Raw genomic sequence first — 19,778 nt, 5'->3', positions numbered from 1 at the left:
GCAGCACTGTCCCGCAGCGCTCTTCTACAGAGTACGACCCCAGTGGGACATGTTGTGTCTCTGTCCGGTGTCCTCAGCCCACAAAGGGGAATCGGGCTCTAATTCTGATCGGATTCTAAAACATGGATAACTATCATATAATAATTACCATAAACATTTAATGGCTGTGTTAGTTAGTACAGTCTTATTTTGACTTAGAAAACGCCTTCATGTATAGAACACACCCAAGGAAAGGGTCTCACCGAAGCTGCTGCTGTTCGTACTGTGTTTCCGTTTGGTGCATGGAATCTCTGGTGGATTCAAGTGGAATTAAGAGGACTGCCAGGACCCTGTTTAAAACTTTGCAGGTGTAGCACAGTATAATGACATTTTGTTTGGTACTGGCCCTTTGGTTATCTAACTAGTCTAATTCTAGCTGGAATCTTTTGTGCAACAAGATGGAATAATAACAAAAGGAAGAAAGAGGCAGAGAGATAAGACCAGTCTGTACTGCACAAAGCACCACCTTTATCAGAATCATTGCAAGACAGTTGTTAAAAATGCATATTCCTAGATCCCACTCCAGACTTAATGAGTCAATCTCTGGCATCCAGTCGAAGAATCTGTGCTTTACACAAGCTCTACAGGATGTTCTTATGCACGTACCCAAAAAAATAATAAAATAAAATGCAGTGGCTTCCCATCCTCATTTTTCCTGCAGCCTGGAAGAGAGCCTCAGATGGCTTTACTCCACAAGCTTGAAAAGAGAAGTGCACCCACATATATGAGTGATGGTTAGGATATTGTGGGAGGAGAGGAACAAAAGAAAACATCAGTTGGTTTCTATTCATGCTGTCTGGCAGTGGTGACTCTGGAAGGTGGAGTGGGAGCGAGGGAAACTGAGAACACCTGTTCTTATTACAAGCACCTCAGTTCCCTCTGGTAGATTTAAACCTGCCGCATTATCATTCTAACAAAGGTTGCACAAACAATCCGAAATGCTGCATACGGCCTACAGAGTAAGACGGCGAACAAAGCTAGAGTGAAGTTGGAAGACTCAAAGACCTTCACTTGGAGGTGCTCAAGGAGTGACTGACAGCTCTGGGGCAGTCTTTTTCCTCCTTCAACCGACAGGGACCTAGTTTCACGAAGGGTGTAAGATTGCTCCGAGGCAGGATGAATCATCTTGGCAAAGTGCCACTCAGTGGGTTTGGCCGAACCAGCATTACATCTTTTCTTTTTACTCATTCAGAGAGAAGATCAGAATGTTGCTGATCAACATTCAAAATACTGGAGATGTACTTCAAAACGAATTTCCAGTTTCCTTCTTATCCCTTCTTGCTGAGTCTAGTGAGGGATGACGAAATGCCTAATTCTTGAGAGGATTTAGAAACACTGTCAAGGAGCACAGCGAATAACATGGATATGACATATTCTCTGTGTAGAAACTGGTCTGTGGGTTTAACATATCTAAAAATAAAGAAAATCAATATTGAAAAGATATATGTACCCTACTGTCTGTAAGTCCTCAGCAGATTAAGCAGTATCTATAACAGAGACACAAGTGTGTCTAGGCCCAGCTTTGGTTTGAGCTGCGATCTGATTACCTGGGACTCTGCATAGAGATGGTTCCTGAAAGAGACTACATTTTTAGCTTATTCCACCAGATGAACTGAAAGATTTTTTGCGAGAAGTTTAAACGATGCTTTGAGTCAGCACCATACTCCAGAAACTTAAGTCAAAAATAAAGCAGCAGAAGAGGCAGAGGCAGAAAAAAGAGGTTATCTTTAAATTAAATAAGTAAATAAGATGAAGAGCCTATCCATCTGGAGTTGAGAATCATAACTCAGGAAAAGGAGCTGGTGTGAAACACTAAAACTTAACTCTCACTAAACCTTAACCTCTCCTCCTGAGCTTTGCTCTTCAGGGAGGGTAATGGCAGGAAGACTCAAGTCTTCATGGCCTGCTTGGAAAAAGAAAACAAACCACATCAATACTCCGTATTCTGTATTCCATTCCCCTCGGTTTTAAGTGAGTTCTGTCAGGTTTGTTGTCATCGGGACAGAGGGGCCCACTTAAATACTAACAGAACAACTTAATGGAAAAGAAGAGGTCACCCAGGATAAAGGTTTAAGGGTCTTTAAAGCTCTTTTTGGGAGTGGTGGTTTGTTTTTAAGGTGTGCTCAACTTTCTAGAATAACAAAAACAAAACAAAACCAAACACAGAAGAAAAACAGTCCCCAGCAGCCCACACACAAAACACTCCACCAGCATTATCTCCACCGCCATCTCCTAGAACAATTGCACCTTTTGTCATTTCTGGTGGAGGTACAGCTGCTGAAGAAGCCAAGACTTACTGGAGAAAGCAAAGACATGGAAGGAGGGAAGAAAATGCTTCCTTTGTTAACAAAAAGCCATTTCCATTGAAAAGTTTCAACATACTATGGAACAGTGAATGCACTTTTGTGAGCAAAGGCAAAGCATACAATGAAGAAAAGCTGCCTGTCAATTAAATAAACAGTCATTTGAAGACATCCCAAACCTTCCCCCCTTTTCTTGAAAAAAGGAGGGGACAGGAGAGAGGGAATGTGAACTATTACTAGACATGGCCGAAGATGTGTCTAAAAGGTATGGCAAATATGATACATAGGGCTTCTGGAGTGAGACAAATTCATTTAATTACAATAGTAAGAAATCACAAGGTTAATATGTTTTTTAAAAGACCACAAAGCTATAATAAATTCTTGTAGCACGCATTAAAAACGAAGTGCTTGGGAAAGCATTTTATTGAATTTCACAAATATTCCAGTGAGTTTATTTTCCTTCATGAAGCAATGCCTTGAGACAGGTAAGGACAAGCTAGAGTTTCTGTTACACAACAGCAGGCTCTGGTGATAAACCTGATTACAATACCCTGTCAGAGGTGAACTTCCTGCTTAGCTATTAAAAAAAAAAAAAAAAAAGAGTACAGTGCCTCACCCTTACTTATTCTTATAATTGTTTTGAAGCAAAGATTCGGCTGAGAAAAAGTTAATGCTACATGCACCTGTTAGTCCAAACTTAAAACAAGACTTTCTTATTACAAAGGAAAATTAGTAAGAAATAAAAGTAATGTCAGAAGTAATGACAAAGCATGTTAATATATTGTTTATGGAGGAAGGATAAAATGATTTCCACATGTATCATGATTCACAAAACAGTTCACTTTGCATTTTTAATTTGCTGGAGTTATCTTAATGGTTGCAAATCTACCATGTAGTAACATAAAATACTTTTTTATGTTCAAAGTCTTGTCTGGAAGTTTGTGGTGAACACATTATGTGAAATATAGTCTTGGTCCTGGGGATGAGATTATTTTAGAAATACATTGTCAACTTGCACAAAGACAAACCTTATGAACAAACACAAATTTATGAACTGATAATGAATGAGGACTTGCCAACTAAATAGGGAATTACAATTTGTTTTGGGCCCAGGATGAGAGCTAGGAAAAACCTACTGGAGTTCTCCTTCTTAAGATTTGTCTGTTGTCCAAATATTCTCCTGATTGTGGCACATCTCTGTTCAAACTTCACATATCTGTACTAACGGAGATTAAAAGCTATTATCCAGGAAAGCAGATGACCCCCAAGTAATTTCTATTTGATTTTGGAAGGGTTATGTGATTATGTTTGCCACAGATTGACTTTTGTCATTACCCCGTTTTCTTTTGGCTAGTGTAAAACCTAGGTCCCATCTCTCTTCTCCCGGGAAGTGGAGGAGAGGGGAGACCCGGGCTGGGTGTGCTGGGTCCTGGGGGTACTGGCCGAGGATCAAACTAAATTACAGATAATCCACATGAAATCACCAGTTTCACATAGCAAATATGAAGTGTGATTTTCCCAAAAGAAGTATCCTCAACATAGCCTTACACATGTATTTTCTGACCAGAGTAATTCATTATTGGTTTTAGTATACTGGTGAACAGTACAAATTAACTGATGAGATTATTTATCTCACACACTGGTTTTCATGAGTGATAGTGACACACCCATAACTCACATTTTCAATGTCCTTGCTTATACATTGAAGTTATGTCCCTTTTACACTTATTGCTAAAATATTAGTAGAATGCTTTATTTTTTCCATCAAATGCCACTGTTTAATGGCCTCCTCATATTTTATGTACTAAATACATCTGAAAGTTTCCTACTTGGGTGGAAAAAAGCCCCCAATAGATCAATTTGAAATCTCCTGAAAATGAATTGTTTAAACTTATTGTTTTTTAGTTATTTCAAATAATTTAATCAATAAACACAGACTGAATCCTTACCATGTCTACAGAATTATATTAGGTCTTATGGATAAAAAAAATAGAAGCATTAAATGTTGTTCAAAGAGTAGTTGGGGATGCAAGACATAGGCAAACAAACCCACGCACCACATATTGTCTTTTACTCCTGTTTTAGAAATTCTACTTGGACAACATCCTCTAGTTGCCTTTAAAATCTTGAAAAATACAAGAGAATACATGTAACATACCTGTAATCTTGAAGCATGATAATAAAACGAACACCCATGAATCTACTACCTAACTTAAGAACTAGAACATTACCAACACCGCTGCATCTACCAGTACACCCATTCCCTACCCTTCCCTCTGCCTCTCCTCCCCTTCGAGGTATAACTAGTATCCTGAATTTTGCTCATCACAAACTTACTTTTAAAAAATACTATCATACACACAAACATACCTAAATAGTTTACCTTCTTTTTGAACTGAATACAAATACATCATTATGTGTGTAGTTTTGTGAATCTTGCCTTTTACACTCAATAGAATGTCTTTTAGATTCATTTACGTTGCTTATGGCTGTAGCTGTTTAATATACCAGTGTTTGTCCCATTTTATCCACTTTCCTGTTGACAGACATTTAGATGGTTTCTAGTTTTGTTTGCTTTGTTTTTTTCATTACCTAACTGCCTTCTTTAGCCTTTTATCATGAAGTACAAAACTCCATCAATAAAGAACTAGTTAAGTAAACTGTGGCATATTGTATAGTGCAGCTCTTAGAAAAATGAAGAGTTAACTAAATTGTAGTTATATAAGAGAATATCTCTATTCTTAGAAAACATACACTAAAATATTTAGGGGTAATGGGCCATGATAGATGTAAGCTACCCTCAATGATTCAGAAATAGAATTGCGCAGATAGACCAATAGACAGACAGCGAGAACAGCACAAATGATAAAACAAATGGGATAAAATGTTAACAGCAGTTGATCTGGGTTAAGGATATATGGGTGTCCTTTGTATTATTTTTACTTTTGTAACTTTTCTGTAAATCTAAAACTATTCCAGAATGAGAAGTTTATTTCAAAAAGATACTCCAAGATATAAGCAGAAAAGGCAAAGTGCAATGGTTATTTTTACCAAGACACAATCTCATATTATTTTTATGTTTATACTTTCTACCAAAATCTCTAGAAGAAATCACTTCCCTATATTACTCCTGTCCCCTCACTCAAGATTAACTTAAAATAGTCAACAAAAGATATTATCACTAGGGCAAGTATTTTGTGTAAACAAAAGCCCACAACCATGACCTTCCAATAATATGGTCCAGCCAGGGGAAAATTTTTAAGCAAAGATCAGACTAGTGATAACATTCATAAATAGATATTATATATATATTTTTTTAAATCCAAGAAATGAATGAGCAGTGAGATACTTTAGGCATTCAAGAAATAATTTTTTTTTAGGTAAAACTTCTCTAAAAAAAATCTGAATTTTTTTTTAAAGATTTTATTTATTCATTTGAGAGAGAGAGAGAGAGAGAGCACATGAGAGGGGGGAAGGTCAGAGGGAGAAGCAGACTCCCTGCTGAGCAGGGAGCCTGATGCGGGACTTGATCCTGGGACTCCAGGATCATGACCTGAGCCGAAGGCAGTTGCTTAACCAACTGAGCCACCCAGGCGCCCCCAAAAAATCTGAATATTGAGTCTACTTCTAAATGTCTAAAAATTAGTATCTGGCATGCTTCCATTTCTGCCCATCAAGGATTAAATACAGTGGAAACTGACGTCCCACCATAAACACAGAAGTGGAAAAATACATGAAATAACAGTTTCAGGCAGTGGACAACAGTTTCAGGCAATGGACAACATAGGACTATAATCCCTGAAAGAAGAGAAATAAATGGCCTAGTTTACTGCTTGGAGGCAGTTTCCAGGCTGCAGTGCAGGGAGCCAGAGAGTGAAATGGAGCGTTGTGGTCTTGCCAAGTTGAGGAGACAGAGATTGGAGCTCCTGAAAGCTGAGGTGGCTACACTTTGCAGGCAGAGTACCAGCAAAGATAAAACCATACACAGAGAGAACTCTGGAGATCTGCAAAGAGGTCCTCTCAAGTCTTTGACTCAGTACTGATTCATGCTGTGTGAGGAAAAACCTAAGGCCAAGGGGGGAAAAAAAATCACTGGATTCTTTCCCAATGAATCCAAACAATTCCCAGAGCTCATACAAGGCACCAGCTGCAGTGGAAAGACTGCACAACATTGGGGGCACCAGATAGAGCCTTCTGAGGGAACATGCCATAGTAGCAAAGATAAGTTAGAACAAAGGCCCTGGACCAGCAATGAAAAAGCTTAAAACCAAGCTTCTACAGGATCAAACTGATCTCCATACTACCTAATTATACACCAGAACAAAAATCCAGTATTCAACAACGTAAAATTCACAATGTCTGTATCCAATCAAAAATTACCAGGCATGAAGAGAAGCAGGAAAATGTGACACATAATCAAGAGATAAACCAATCAATAGAAACATACCCAGCAATAACAGAGACAATAGAATATATTAGACAAGAACCTTAAAACATCTGTTATAAATATGGTCAATATGCTCAAGAATGTAAAAGAAAACAAACATAATGAGGGAAATGGAAAAAATAAAACTAAAATGAAACTTCTGGAAATGAAAAGCACAGGATGTGAAATAAGAAACACACTTACTGGGTTTAACAGCGGATTAGACATTCAAAAAGTAAAAATCAGTGAAACTGAAGACATGACTATAGAGACTGTCCAAAACAAAACATACTGAAAAAGAAGATATAAAAAACAAACAAAAACCGCCGAAGCCTTAGTGAGCTGTGGGCACTATCAAATGGTGTAACATGTAACTGGTATCCCAGAAAAAAAATCAAGGGGAGGACAGAAAAAAATATTTGAAGAAATAATGAATGAAAAATTTCCAAATTTGATGAAAACTGTACATCCACAGATCTGAGGTCAATGAACCCCAAGCAGAAGAAACATAAAGAAAACCATGCCAAGGCACATCGCAATCCAACTGATGAGAAACAGTGATAAAAAGAAAAATTTTAAAAGCAGCTGGAGGAAAAAAGACACATTACATAGAGAATAGAAAAGATAAGACTGACAGAATAGAAAAGATAAGAATCAGAAATCGGGCAGGCCTATATCAGACAAGCCCACAGCTAACAGTGTACTCAATGATGAAAAGCTAAAAACTTTTCCTCAAAGATCAGGAACAAGACAAGGATGCCTACTCTCACCACTTTTATTTCAGATAGTATTAGAAGTCCTAGCTAGAACAATTAGGCAGGAAAAAGAAATAAAATGCATCAAATCAGAAAGGAAGAAGTAAAACTGTCTCTGTTTGCAGATGACATGACATGGTATTACATATAGAAAACCCTAAAGACTCCATCAAAAAACTATTAGAACTAGGAAAGAAATTCAGGAAATTGCAGGATACAAAATCAATATATGAAAATCAGTGGTGTTTCTATACACTAACAGAAAACTATCAGAAAGAGAAATTAAGAAAACAATCCCATTTACAATTGCATCAAAAAGAATAAGGGGCACCTGGGTGGCTCAGTTGGTTAAGTGTCTGCCTTCAGCTCAGATTGTGATCCCAGGGTCCTGCTCTGAGGGGAGCCTGCTTCTCCCTCTCCACCCCGCTTGTGCCCTCTCTCACTCTCACTCTCTCAAATAAATAAATAAAATCTTAAAAAAAAAAAAGAATAAAATACCTAGGAATAAATTTAACAAAGGAGGTAAAAGATCTGCACACTGAAAACTATAAGACACCGATAAAAGAAATTGAAGACACAAGTAAATGGAAAGATATTCTGTGCATGTGGATCAGAAGGATTACTACTGTTAAAATGTCCATATTATCCAAAGCAATCTAGAGATTCAATGCAATTCCTATCAAAATTCCAATAGCATTCTTCACAGAAATAGAAAAAAATCCCTAAAATTTGTGTGGAATCATACAAGACCCCAAACAGGCAAAAACAATCTTAAGAAAGAAGAACAAAGGGGTGCCTGGGTGGCTCAGTCATTGAGCATCTGCCTTCGGCTCAGGTCATGATCCCAGGGTCCTGGGATCGAGTCCCACATCTGGCTCCCTGCTCTGAGGGAAGCCTGCTTCTCCCTCTCCCACTCCCCCTGCTTGCGTTCCCTCTCTCGCTGTCTCTCTCTCTCTGTCAAATAAATAAAATCTTAAAAAAAAAAGAAAGAAAGAAAGAAAGAAGAACAAAGCTGAGGGCATCACACTTTCTGATTTCAAGCTATATAACAAAGCTATAGTAATCAAAACAGTATGGTATTGGCATAAAAACAGACACGTAGATCAAAGGAACAGAACAGAGAGCCCAGAAATAAATCCACGCATTTATGAATTAATTTACAACAAAGGAACCAAAAATATACTTGGGGAAAGGATAGTGTCTTCAATAAATGGTGCTGGGAAAACTGGACATCCACAGGTGAAAGTATGAAATTGGACCACTATTTAACACCATATACAAAAATCAACTCAAAATGGATTAAGGACTTAAATTTAAGACCTGAAACCATAAAACTCCTACAAGAGTTAGATAACCTAGGTGTCCATCCACAGATGAATGGATAGAGAAGGTAGGAGACACACACACCCACACACAATGTAACATTATTCAGCCACAAGAAAGAAGGAAATCTTCCCATTTGTGACAACATGGATGGAGCTTGAAAGCATTAAGCTAAATTGGATAATCTAGAGAAAGACAAATACTTCATGGTATCACTTATATGTCGAATCTTAAGAAACAAAAACAAAAACCCTGTCAAACTCAGAAACAATGAGTAGAAAAGCGCTTGCCAGGGGCTGGGGGTTGGCAGAACTGGGAGAGGTCGGTAAAAGGGTACAAACATTCAGCTGTAAGATAAGTAAGGTCTGAGGATCCAATGTAAAACACGGTGACTATAGTTGATAACATCGTATTATATAATTGAAATCTGCTAGGAAGGTAGAATTTAAATGACTTCACACACACACAAAAAGACAACTATTTGAGGTGATGGATGTGTTAGTTAACTCAATGGGGGAATCCCTTCACGAGCTACCCACAGAGCAAATCACCATGGTGTACACTTTAAATATCTTACCGTTTTGTCCATTATACTTCAATAAAGCTGGGGGGAAAAGAAAGAAAGAAACCAGGCAGGCCTATAGAAAATGAAACATCTTTAAAGTCCTGAAAGAAATTAAGTACAAACCCAGATTTCTGTACTAGTGAAAATGTCTTTTCAAAAACGAGGGCAAGGGGTGCCTGGGTGGCTCAGTAGGTTAAGTGTCTGCCTTCGGGTCAGGTCGTGATCCCAAGGTGCTGGGATTGAGCCCCAAGTCCAGCTCCCTGCTCAGCGGGGAGTCAGCTTCTCCCTCTCCCTCTGCCCCTCTCCCCTGCTCATGCCCACGCTCTTGCTCTCTCAAATAAATAAAAAATCTTAAAAAAAAAAATGAGGGCAAATAAAGACTTTTTTAGACCAAGAAAAGAATTCACTGCCAACGGATCTGTACTGTAAGAAATGTTAAAGGACTTTTTTAGACAAGAAGAGTGCCAGAAATAGCAAATATGTAGGTAAATATAAAATCATTTTACCCATTTTTATTTTTTAAAACGATAAATGAATTTTTAAAGCAAAAATAATCCAATGCTTTGTGAAAATTATAACAGATAAAAGTAAAATGTTTGAGGGGCACCTGGGTGGCTCAGTCGGTTAAGCGTCCGACTCTTGATTTTGGCTCAGGTCATGGTCTCAGGGTTGTGAGATGGAGCCTGGCATCCGTGCCATGCTCAGTGGGGAGTCTGCTTGGGATTCTCTCTCTCCCTTTCCCTCTGCCCCCCCCTCCTCGAGCTCTCTGTCTTTCTCTCTCAAATAAAAAACAAATAAATTGTAAAAAAAAAAAAGTAAAATGTTTGACACTAGAAGATGGAAGCAGGGAAATGAAAGTATACTGTTGCAAGGGTCCTACATTATACATGTACTGGTATACTAGTACTTGAGGTAGACTGTGGTAAGTTAAAGATGAATGTTATAAATTCTAGAACAATCTCACAAAAAAAATCCAGAGCTATAGTTAATATATCAATAATGGAGATAAAACAGATTCATTAAAAAAAAAAGTCAATGCAAAAGAAGGTGGGAAAAGAAGAAAAACAGAATAAAGACTAGATGAAACAAATAACAGCAGGATTTATAATTACATTAGATGTCAATGGTCAGACATGTAATTCTAAGGCAGAGAATATCAGACTGCATAAATAAAAAAAAAATCAAGACAACTACAAACTGTCTACCAGGAAGCCACTTTAAATATAAAGACACAGGTTAAAAATAAAAGATTTCCAAAAGGTATATTAGGCAAACTTTTTTTTTAAATTAACATTGAACAAGGTAGATATGAAAACAAATATTACTGGAGGGCAGAAAAGGACATTACATAGTAAGAAGAGTCAGTTCATCAAGAAGACAAAATATCCCAATTATTATGCACCTAAGCTCCAAAATACGTGAAGCAAAAACCAACAGAACATGAAAGAAAAAGTTGTAATCCTAGGACACTGGAGATTTCAACACACCTCTCTCAGTAACTGATAGGATGAGTAAAAATTAGTATTTGAATGGTTTCAGAGCATAAATAAAACATGCAAGTAAATGTAAAATAATGAATTTTGTTTCTTAATTTATAAAATTTAAGTCTCAAATTACAAAAATTTAGGAGGGGCAGAGAACAGTCTAGATCTGATACCATAGTGAGAACATAATATTTCAGGCTGAAACCCCGAATCACCACCAGAAATAAATGTGGCTATAACTGCAGGCACTCCTTCCCACACTGCCTATAGGCGGGCAAAGCCAATCTTGGCTAAAGGCTTGAGCTAGGCTTCTGGGAAACATAAGCCACACTGGCTATGACTGTAGCAGTCCCTTGGTTCTGTGCACTATAAGTCACTCCTGTAGTCATTTCAACATGTGGCAATAATGGGATCTATTACTATCTGAATGGACAAGGTATATATTTTTAAAAATAATTATTTTATAGAGTGAAATTTGAGTGTCTATTTGAGTATAAAGTGAAACCAAATTTCTTAATTCAAAAGGAAATTACTGGTTAGTAATTACTCCCAAGCATATAAACTCAGCCCAGGGAGCAATATCCTTTGCAAGAAGCTGAATTTATGGTAACCAAAATTATAAAACACTGTAATAAAAAGCAAGAGTCATATCCATGAACTTCCTGGCACCTCCCTGTAGCAAACTCAGAAATGGGCACATGCATAGGTTTTTTGTTTTGTTTATAACAGAGCTTTAAAATGAAAATTTTAATTTCCAAAAATGATACATTTTTTTCCCCTGAGTAGTTTGAGGATAACTCTTAATCTTTTCCTTAGAAGAAAAGCTTTTCCATCCTGGGACCTGGAAGGAATGTCCATTTCAATGTCTATGATATACCTGTATTTTGAAGATATTATCTCAAATAATCCTCAAGAAAACCCTAATGAGGTAGAGGTTTACCTATTCCCAAATCATTTTTTTCCTAAGCCTGTTTCCTTACTGAAAAACTAAGAAATGTGGACTAAGGCATGTTTAAATTTCCCTCAGCTTTAATATTCCATGATTCCATGTAAAAGATTCTGGTGTTTATCCCTAGAAGCTTATAATTTGGCTTGGGAGTTAAATATAAGTAAGTTTGGGCACCAGCAAAAAGTACAAATAACCTAAACCAAGCAAAAATGATCAATATAACTTGAGTCGTGAATGGTTCTGAGAAATCAGGCTAAAGCCCAGGCGGTTAGAACATAAGATACAGACCGGACTGGAAGCTAAGAGAGAAGAGAAGGAAAGGAGGATGGGAAGGGAGGGTAAGGGAGGGAAAGAGAGGAAAGAGAGAGAATTTTTTGTTAGCCAAGACTACACTGGAGAGATTAATGCAAAAATGATAACTGAGTTCCACTGGTCCCTCTAGAAATACTTAACTGTAAAGACACACACCAAGAATTATTGAACTAAATGTCTAGCCATGAACAATTTTTTAGCAGCTAAATTTGATACTACTAATTAGTGAATTATACAGATTCTCAAAGCAATTATTAAGAAAAAACCCCTTCTATGGGACAGTTTTAGGGTAGCATCAGTATTGTCCGAGGCATACCCATGAAATCCAGACGTGTCTCATTGAGCACAGGATGCTATTTAAAAAGATGAAAAACTAATCAACCTCGAATGCAGGCTAATTCTGAAACTAAAAACTTGTGTTTTTCTTTTCCTAGAGGCAAACAGGGCTCCTGAGGTGGTAGGGGCACCTTGTACTTTGTAAATATCTCCCTGACTTTACTCAAGTTCAGCTATTCCACCACATCTCTGAAAAATTATTTGGGGTCTGGAGTGCTGACTAGAAAAACAGGATGTGTCCTCTGTGTCCCTAGTCCTTTAAATAAATCATTGCAACCCTCCAGTTACGGAACGACTAAGTCACCGGAATAAGCTGTACAGCATCGGGACTCTGGTCGGTGACACTGTATGGTGACAGATGGCAGCTACACTGGTGGCGAGAACAGCGCAAACGTAGAGACACGCCGAATCACTCTGTTGTACACCTGAAACTAATGTAACATTGTACGTCAACTACTCAAATTTAAAATTTTTAAAAATTAAAATTAAAAATAAATGATCAGGGCGCCTGGGTGGCTCAGTTGGTTAAGCGACTGCCTTCAGCTCAGGTCATGATCCTGGAGTCCCGGGATTGAGTCCCACTTCGGGCTCCCTGCTGAGCAGGAGTCTGCTTCTCCCTCTGACCCTCTTCCCTCTCGTGCTATCTCTCATTCTCTCTCTCTCAAACAAATAAATAAAATCTTTAAAAATAAATAAATAAATAAATGATCACAACCTGCCTAAGCTAAGAAAATTTTCATAAAGACCCATCTTTCAGGAAGCCTATTCTGGCTACCTAGCCTGTGCTTCATGCCAGGACACATGTACCCACACTGTCACTTCTAGCCTGGACCATCCTCCAGCTGGATCCTCTATCCCCAGCCTTCCAGTTCTGGTTGCCATGTCTATCACAGGGCCACCTCTTGGTTTTGGTAACCAGTCCGGAGCCCAATGAGGGGATCGAACTCACAACCCTGAGATCAAGAGCTGAGCTAAGATCAAGAGTCGGAAGCTTAGCTGACCGAGCCACCCAGGCGCGCCTCCCCCGCACCCCCCCCCCGCCACGTCCGGAGCTTCTATATTGCCTCAATAACTTACTTCCACTTCCTGCCCCTGCTGTCCCTGCCCCACCCCTCACCCCACCCTTACTGCTTAGTATGGTTCCACTTTTTTTGTCTCCCTCCAAACTAAGGCTGCCTCAGCCATGCTGGACTATGTTCAGAGTGAGGATACTGGGCAAGTTACCTAATCTCTCTGTGTCTCAGTTTCATCATCCGTAGTATAAGCATAATAATAATACGGGGGCGCCTGGGTGGCTCGGTCAGTTAAGCGTCTGCCTTCAGTTCAAGTCATGATCCCAGAGTCCTGGGATCGAGCCCCACATTGGGCTCTCTGCTCCGTGGGGAGCCTGATTCTCCCCCTCCCTCTCCCTCTTCCCAGCCTTGTGCTCTCTTGCTATCTCTGTCACCATCTGTCTCTCTCTCTCTCTCAAATAAATAAATAAAATCTTAAAAAATAATAATAATACATACTTCATAGGGTTGATATGAATAATAAAAGAGTTTATAAAATATGTAAAACAGGGCCTGGTACAGAATAAGCACTACCACTATTATTATTATTATTATTTCTTTGTTTTTTCCAGGTTAAGTGGTAGCTGCATCTATCCCCCCTTCTCTGTGCTGCCCGAGTACAAGCGCACGTGGAGCTGTCCTGTCAGCTCTCCTGGCTGTGCGCTAAATGGTGACGACGAGGAAGCAGCCCTGGGGACCCCCCTCCAAACTTGCTTCCTCTCTCTAAATTCATAGGAACGGCTCCTGCACGAGATATTCTGAAGGTAGAGCCATTTCTGGCTTAAAAATCTAAAGTTCCCTACAAATCATTTATAGAGGCCAATACTCTAAAAGATTTTTATTTATTTATTTGAGACAGAATGAGAGAGAGAGAGCACATGAGAGGGGGAGGGTCAGAGGGAGAAGCAGACTCTCCGCCAAGCAGGGAGCCCGATGCGGGACTCGATCCAGGGACTCCTGGATCATGACCTGAGCCAAAGGCAGTCGCCCAACCAACTGAGCCACCCAGGCGCCCGAGGCCAATACTCTAAATTCAATGCAGATGTAAAAGGTTACGGAATGTTGCAAGCTTGTTTGTCTGCATTGCCAATCATCCATCACTTCTGGCTCAATGCTTCAAGAATATTTTTTCACAGCACCGATTTAGGCATTTAGAAGAAATAGTGTAAAAAGGAGGGCAGAATGGCAGGCAGAGAGAGCCAAGGATGATACAAGGAATAAAAGGCTCCAAGTCTGGGGCCACCAACCGTATGGCCTTGGCGTTCATTCGGTCTCCCTGAGGTGTCTGCTCATACGTACAACTGGGATGACAGTGAACCACACTTATGCAGAGGTTTGGTAGGGGTCACAAATGTCTCTTGAATCAAACCACAAATAATTTAAGGCTGTGAAGGTTAGGAGGGCCTATAAAAATAAATCCTTAAGTGGGCAAGCAGGATAATATTTAATGTTACTATTTAGCATACTGAAAACCTTCCGATGAAGAACAAAGAGAAGATAATCTTTGAGCACTACACATAGTGATAAGGACTCGTAATTAAAGGACAGAAGCCCTTCCATTGGAGACATCAAAACAGATCTAGAAAAAGACCAAGAAGCAAAGGACTTAAAATAGCACCTCTTGAAACAAGAGAATAACTTTCTTCTCTTTTCTCAAAAGCAATATAGTATGCAAATAACAAAAAACATTTTTAAAAAATTTGAAATTACCTAAAGGTCTCTATAGAAAACTTCTAAAGTTTAGTCTCAACCAAACACCTATTGACAGTGCACACACCTCACACCATAGCTGTATGTTCAGGAGAACCTAAAGGATTAGAAGAGACCACATGAGGGAAATAAAAAATAATAATCCCATTCCTCATTAAATTATGACTAATGTTCTACATACGGGCAGAACAAAAACTAGATGCCATTTTTAAAAACCCCCAACACCAAATAATAAGTCAGGAAAGGAATACAAATCACCATACCACGTTTGCATCTTACTAGGGACTACAAAGTAAAAAAGAAAGTAACTTGCCTCTATAGCAAAGATTCCTTTGTCACGCCCATATAATTTCATCTCTTCTGGAAAATGCTGAAAAGCATTTATGTAAGGAATATGGCCCTCTTCAACGAATCTGTATTTTCGAAAAGAAAGTGTCAATAAGAGTACGTACTGATTTAGCAAAGTGGGACAAACGAGCTGAAGCTGTGTTTCAAAGACCAGGTGAGAACCAGTTGAGCACGTTGCATCTCCCACATGTTTTTAAGGAGGATAAATCTGCAAAGATCAGTTATTCTCTACACCCATGTGTGGAGAAAACGTTTAGCCAATTATCTAATGATACCTTAAGTTTCTGACTAACGAGATGAAACATTTCTATGAAGTATGTGTCTTATTTGTCAGTTCACCACCTGGCTTGCAGACACAGCATCCTTCTATGCCTAGCTCCCCTCACATGATGAGCATCTGCTCTTCTAAATCACTCTCTTGAGGAGACCTCCCTGGGTCCATTTTCCTTTTTAGAACACCTCCCTTGTCTACCCGCCTGTCCTCAGTCCCTCCAAGAGTGCACAGGAGATGCCTGCCCCTAGAGATAATTCAGGGAGGGGACCGTGCCCATTTGCTTACCACTCCATCCCAACGTCCAGTACATAGCAGCTGATCAAATATTTTGAGTAAATTGAGTTTGGAGAAAATAGCACATATATATAAATAAATACACATATATATTTATTTACAATTCATTCATTAAGTCACAGAAATTTATCAAGTACTAAAACCCAGCACTATTTGAGGCTGTGGGCATACAGCAATGAACAAAATAGGAAAATATTCTTGTTCCCAAGGAGTTTTATGTTCTCATGAAAAGAGATGGCAAACAAAACAAATGAATGAAATCTATAGTATGTTAAGTGGGTAAAGATGGCAAGGAGAATAATAAAGCAGGGAAGAACACAGAGTGAGGAATGGGGGTATTGCAACCTAGGCCATATATATATATATATTAGATTTTTTTAAAAGATTTTATTTATTTATTTGACAGAGAGAAAGAGAACACGAGCAGGGGGGAGGAACAGAGCGAGAGGGAGCGGGCTCCTCAATGAGCAGAGAGCCAGGCGTGGGACTCGATCTCAGGACTCCAGGATCATGACCTGAGCCGAAGGCAGACACAACCAACTGAGCCACTGAGGGACCCTTATCTATTAGAGTTTTAAAATATGAAAATGGTTAAGGAAAATAAGATAAAGACAGGAATAAGTTAGTATACAAATGTTTTGCATTAAAATCTTTGTTATTCTTACAGCTAAACTGACATCTAACTTCTAGCTTTCTGTGTGTGAACGAATATTGATTCAACTTTAATTTCAAATTAAAAATGTGATTTCTTTATTTTAGTCTACTGAAAGTTGAGAATTAAAGTAAATTTTATGTAAAAATGGTGTTGGTTGAAGTTTAACAATAAAGCAGGCTTCCTTAGAACAGCGCTAGAGGGAAAACCATCCTCATTTAGACTTTTATTCATTTCTTTCATTTACATAAAAGTATGTGTGCATTGTAATCAGTATTCATATTATTTCAGAGCTACATTCTTGGTTTAATATTATTTCATATACAGGATGTATTGCATGCTTATCATTTTATAACTATGTAGTACTCTATGATGTTAATATATTCAAAATTTACATAGTCATTGCCCCCATATGATAATACACATATGCCAGCCCTGTGTGAGGATTAGTTCAGAGTCAATAAAACATGAAAAGCCCCCACCATGGCCCTAGCAGGACAGGCAGACAGCCTGTGGGTGCGTCAGTAAAGACAGTGCCGCAGTGCCCCACAGAGGCACATGCACAGCGCTGTAGGAGCAGAGGAAGGAATGAGAAACCTGACCAGGGAAAGCAGAGAAGGTCTTGGCCATCTGGGGTTTTAACAATTTTTACCACTTATAATAGTGCTGCTTGTAATCTCTTTTCAAGTTTGGTGGGTTTTTAAAAAATTTCCTTTTAGAAAAATATATACTTTTCCAAAAGATAGCTATTGAATCAAAGCTCTGAATGATCAATTTCATTTTGTCAAGTATCATCAGATGAGTCTCTGAATCAATCCAGGAAGTTGACAGAGGATTTGCCATAGACTAAAAGCATCCCATATGCCCTGCCTGGCCATGTCCCCTGAAAACAGAGTCTCTATTTATAATTTTGTTGTATTTTTCAGAAGTTTCAATCTGTGATAGATTGGAAATTTAACAAATTGGTTCATCACAGATAATTTAAGAAGTACTGCACTGGCGTTAGGTCGTGTCTACCTGCAAAACATACCCAGAGCCCATTCACCTTGTTCCATTTCACTTGCCACCATCCTACTCCAAACCACTATGTCTTGCCAGAAATATAGCAAAAGACCACCTGGGCTCTCTTCTTTCACCCTTGCCTCCCTAGAATCCATTTTTCTTATAGCTGCTTGAATGGTCAGAGAATGTCTTCCCTGCTAAAATCTTCCAGGGGCTTACTATCACACTCAAAAGCCAAATTCCTAATGAATATTGGGTTTCCTTCGGTAGTGATGATTATGCTCTGAAAATAGAGGTGATGGTTGCACAACCTTGTAAATATCCTGAAAACCACTAAATTGCACATTTAAAAGGGTGAATTTTACCATATATGAATTATACCTCAATTAAAAAAAAAAATCCAAACTAGCCTGGCTCACAAAGACCTGTACCTGGCCCCTGCTTATTGTCTCTCTGTCCTCACCCTCCTCCTGCTCCTTCAAATTCTTACTCCTGTTGCATGAGCCTCCTCTGCTCCTTGATCACAGACAGACCTTGCTCTTGCTTGGGGGCTTGACACTAGCAGCCTCCTTCCACTTGGAGCGCTAGTACTGCTGATACTCACCTGCCGGCTCGACTTCCATTCAAAGAGCCCCTCAGTGAGGCCTCCCTAATGACCAGTCTAAAGGAGCCATCACTTGATGCCAGTCTTCTGCATAGCACTTCACCGTTTAATCATTATTTATTGAAATGCTTGTCTGTTTCCTCCTTTAGTCTTGAACTTTACGAGAGCAGGACCTTGTTCTCTGTGGTTCACAACTGTGATTCAAGGGTCTAGACTCTAGAAAAATACCTGCATCTAGTCGGTATTCAATAAATATTTGTGGAATGAATACACGTTGACTATTCTTATTTATTATTGTTGCTATCACTAGGTAGGCAGGGTTCCTTATTTTTATTCTTTTAAAGATTTATTTATTTGAGGGGCGCGTGGGTAGCTCAGTCGGTTAAGCGTCTGCCTTCGGCTCAGGTCATGATCCCAGGGTCCTGGGATTGATCCCCGAATCGGGCCCCCTGCTCAGCGGGGAGCCTGCTTCTCCCTCTCCTTCTGCCTCTCCCCCTACTTGTGCTCTCTCTCTCTCTCAAATAAATAAAATCTTTAAAGAAAATTTATTTAAGAAAGAGAGTGATCAAGCAGGAGGAAGGGCAAAGGGAGAGAGAGAATCCCAAGCAGACTCCCCACTGAGGACAGACCTGACACAGGGCTCAATCCCATGACCCTGAGATCATGACATGGGGAGCCGAAATCAAGAGCCGGTTGCTCAACCAACCGAGCCACCTAGATCCCCAGACAGGGTTAATTAAAGGCTACTTTGAGTTATGAATTTATCCTAAGGACTATGGGTACTGCTAAAGAATTTAACCTGGGGAATGATATGCAGGATGAGTATAAGATATAGGGGTACTGGGGCCAGACTAATAATGTGTTTCCTTCACGCCAGTGTTTTTAAAATACTTTTTCCCAGTTCGGTGGTAGTTCTCAAACATTAGCATCCATAAGAATCCCCTGGATGGCTTATTAAAAGAGTTACCAGGCCCTACCCCCAAAGTTTCTGATTCAGGTTAGAATGGGTTAGAATCTGGTTAGAATTTACATACTCCTAAGTTCCTAGGTGATGCTGATGCTGCTGGTCAGGGAACCACACTTTGAGAACCTGTGTCTTAGAGCTCCGTGTCTGAGAAAAATAAAGTGGATCAGTGGTAACAGCCCCCTTTCCTGTTGCTCCAAGCACTTAGGCTCAGTTCCCAAATGTGTATCCCACAGAGCAAAACAAAAGCCCTCCAGCTAATTAGATCCATTCTCCTTGAAGGCACTTCAAAATTCTCCTTTAAGGGAGGGGAGGAAAGAGGAAGAAGGAGGAACAGAAAGGGAGAGGGAGAAAGACAAATGTGTAGGATCTTACCCCTATCCTTC

At 39.3% G+C, this 19,778-nt stretch overlaps 1 protein-coding gene across 3 annotated transcripts in view; it reads right to left on the bottom strand.

Annotated features, from left to right (window-relative positions):
- TAF1B (TATA-box binding protein associated factor, RNA polymerase I subunit B) overlaps positions 1 to 19,778 on the bottom strand; it is a 66,921-nt gene that overhangs the window by 22,956 nt on the left and 24,187 nt on the right. For all 3 annotated transcript variants that reach the window (XM_025867725.2, XM_073896983.1, XM_073896981.1), the window contains exon 8: positions 15,568 to 15,667. In XM_025867725.2, coding sequence (XP_025723510.1) covers positions 15,568 to 15,667 — 100 coding nt within the window. The remainder of the gene's footprint in view (positions 1 to 15,567; positions 15,668 to 19,778) is intronic.

This window comes from Callorhinus ursinus, unplaced genomic scaffold (genome assembly GCF_003265705.2).
Source record: "Callorhinus ursinus isolate GAN/ISIS: 27379988/994484 unplaced genomic scaffold, GSC_fseal_2.0 scaffold10, whole genome shotgun sequence".
NCBI classification, from domain to species: domain Eukaryota; kingdom Metazoa; phylum Chordata; class Mammalia; order Carnivora; family Otariidae; genus Callorhinus; species Callorhinus ursinus.
This window is presented reverse-complemented; position numbering and strand designations above follow the sequence as displayed.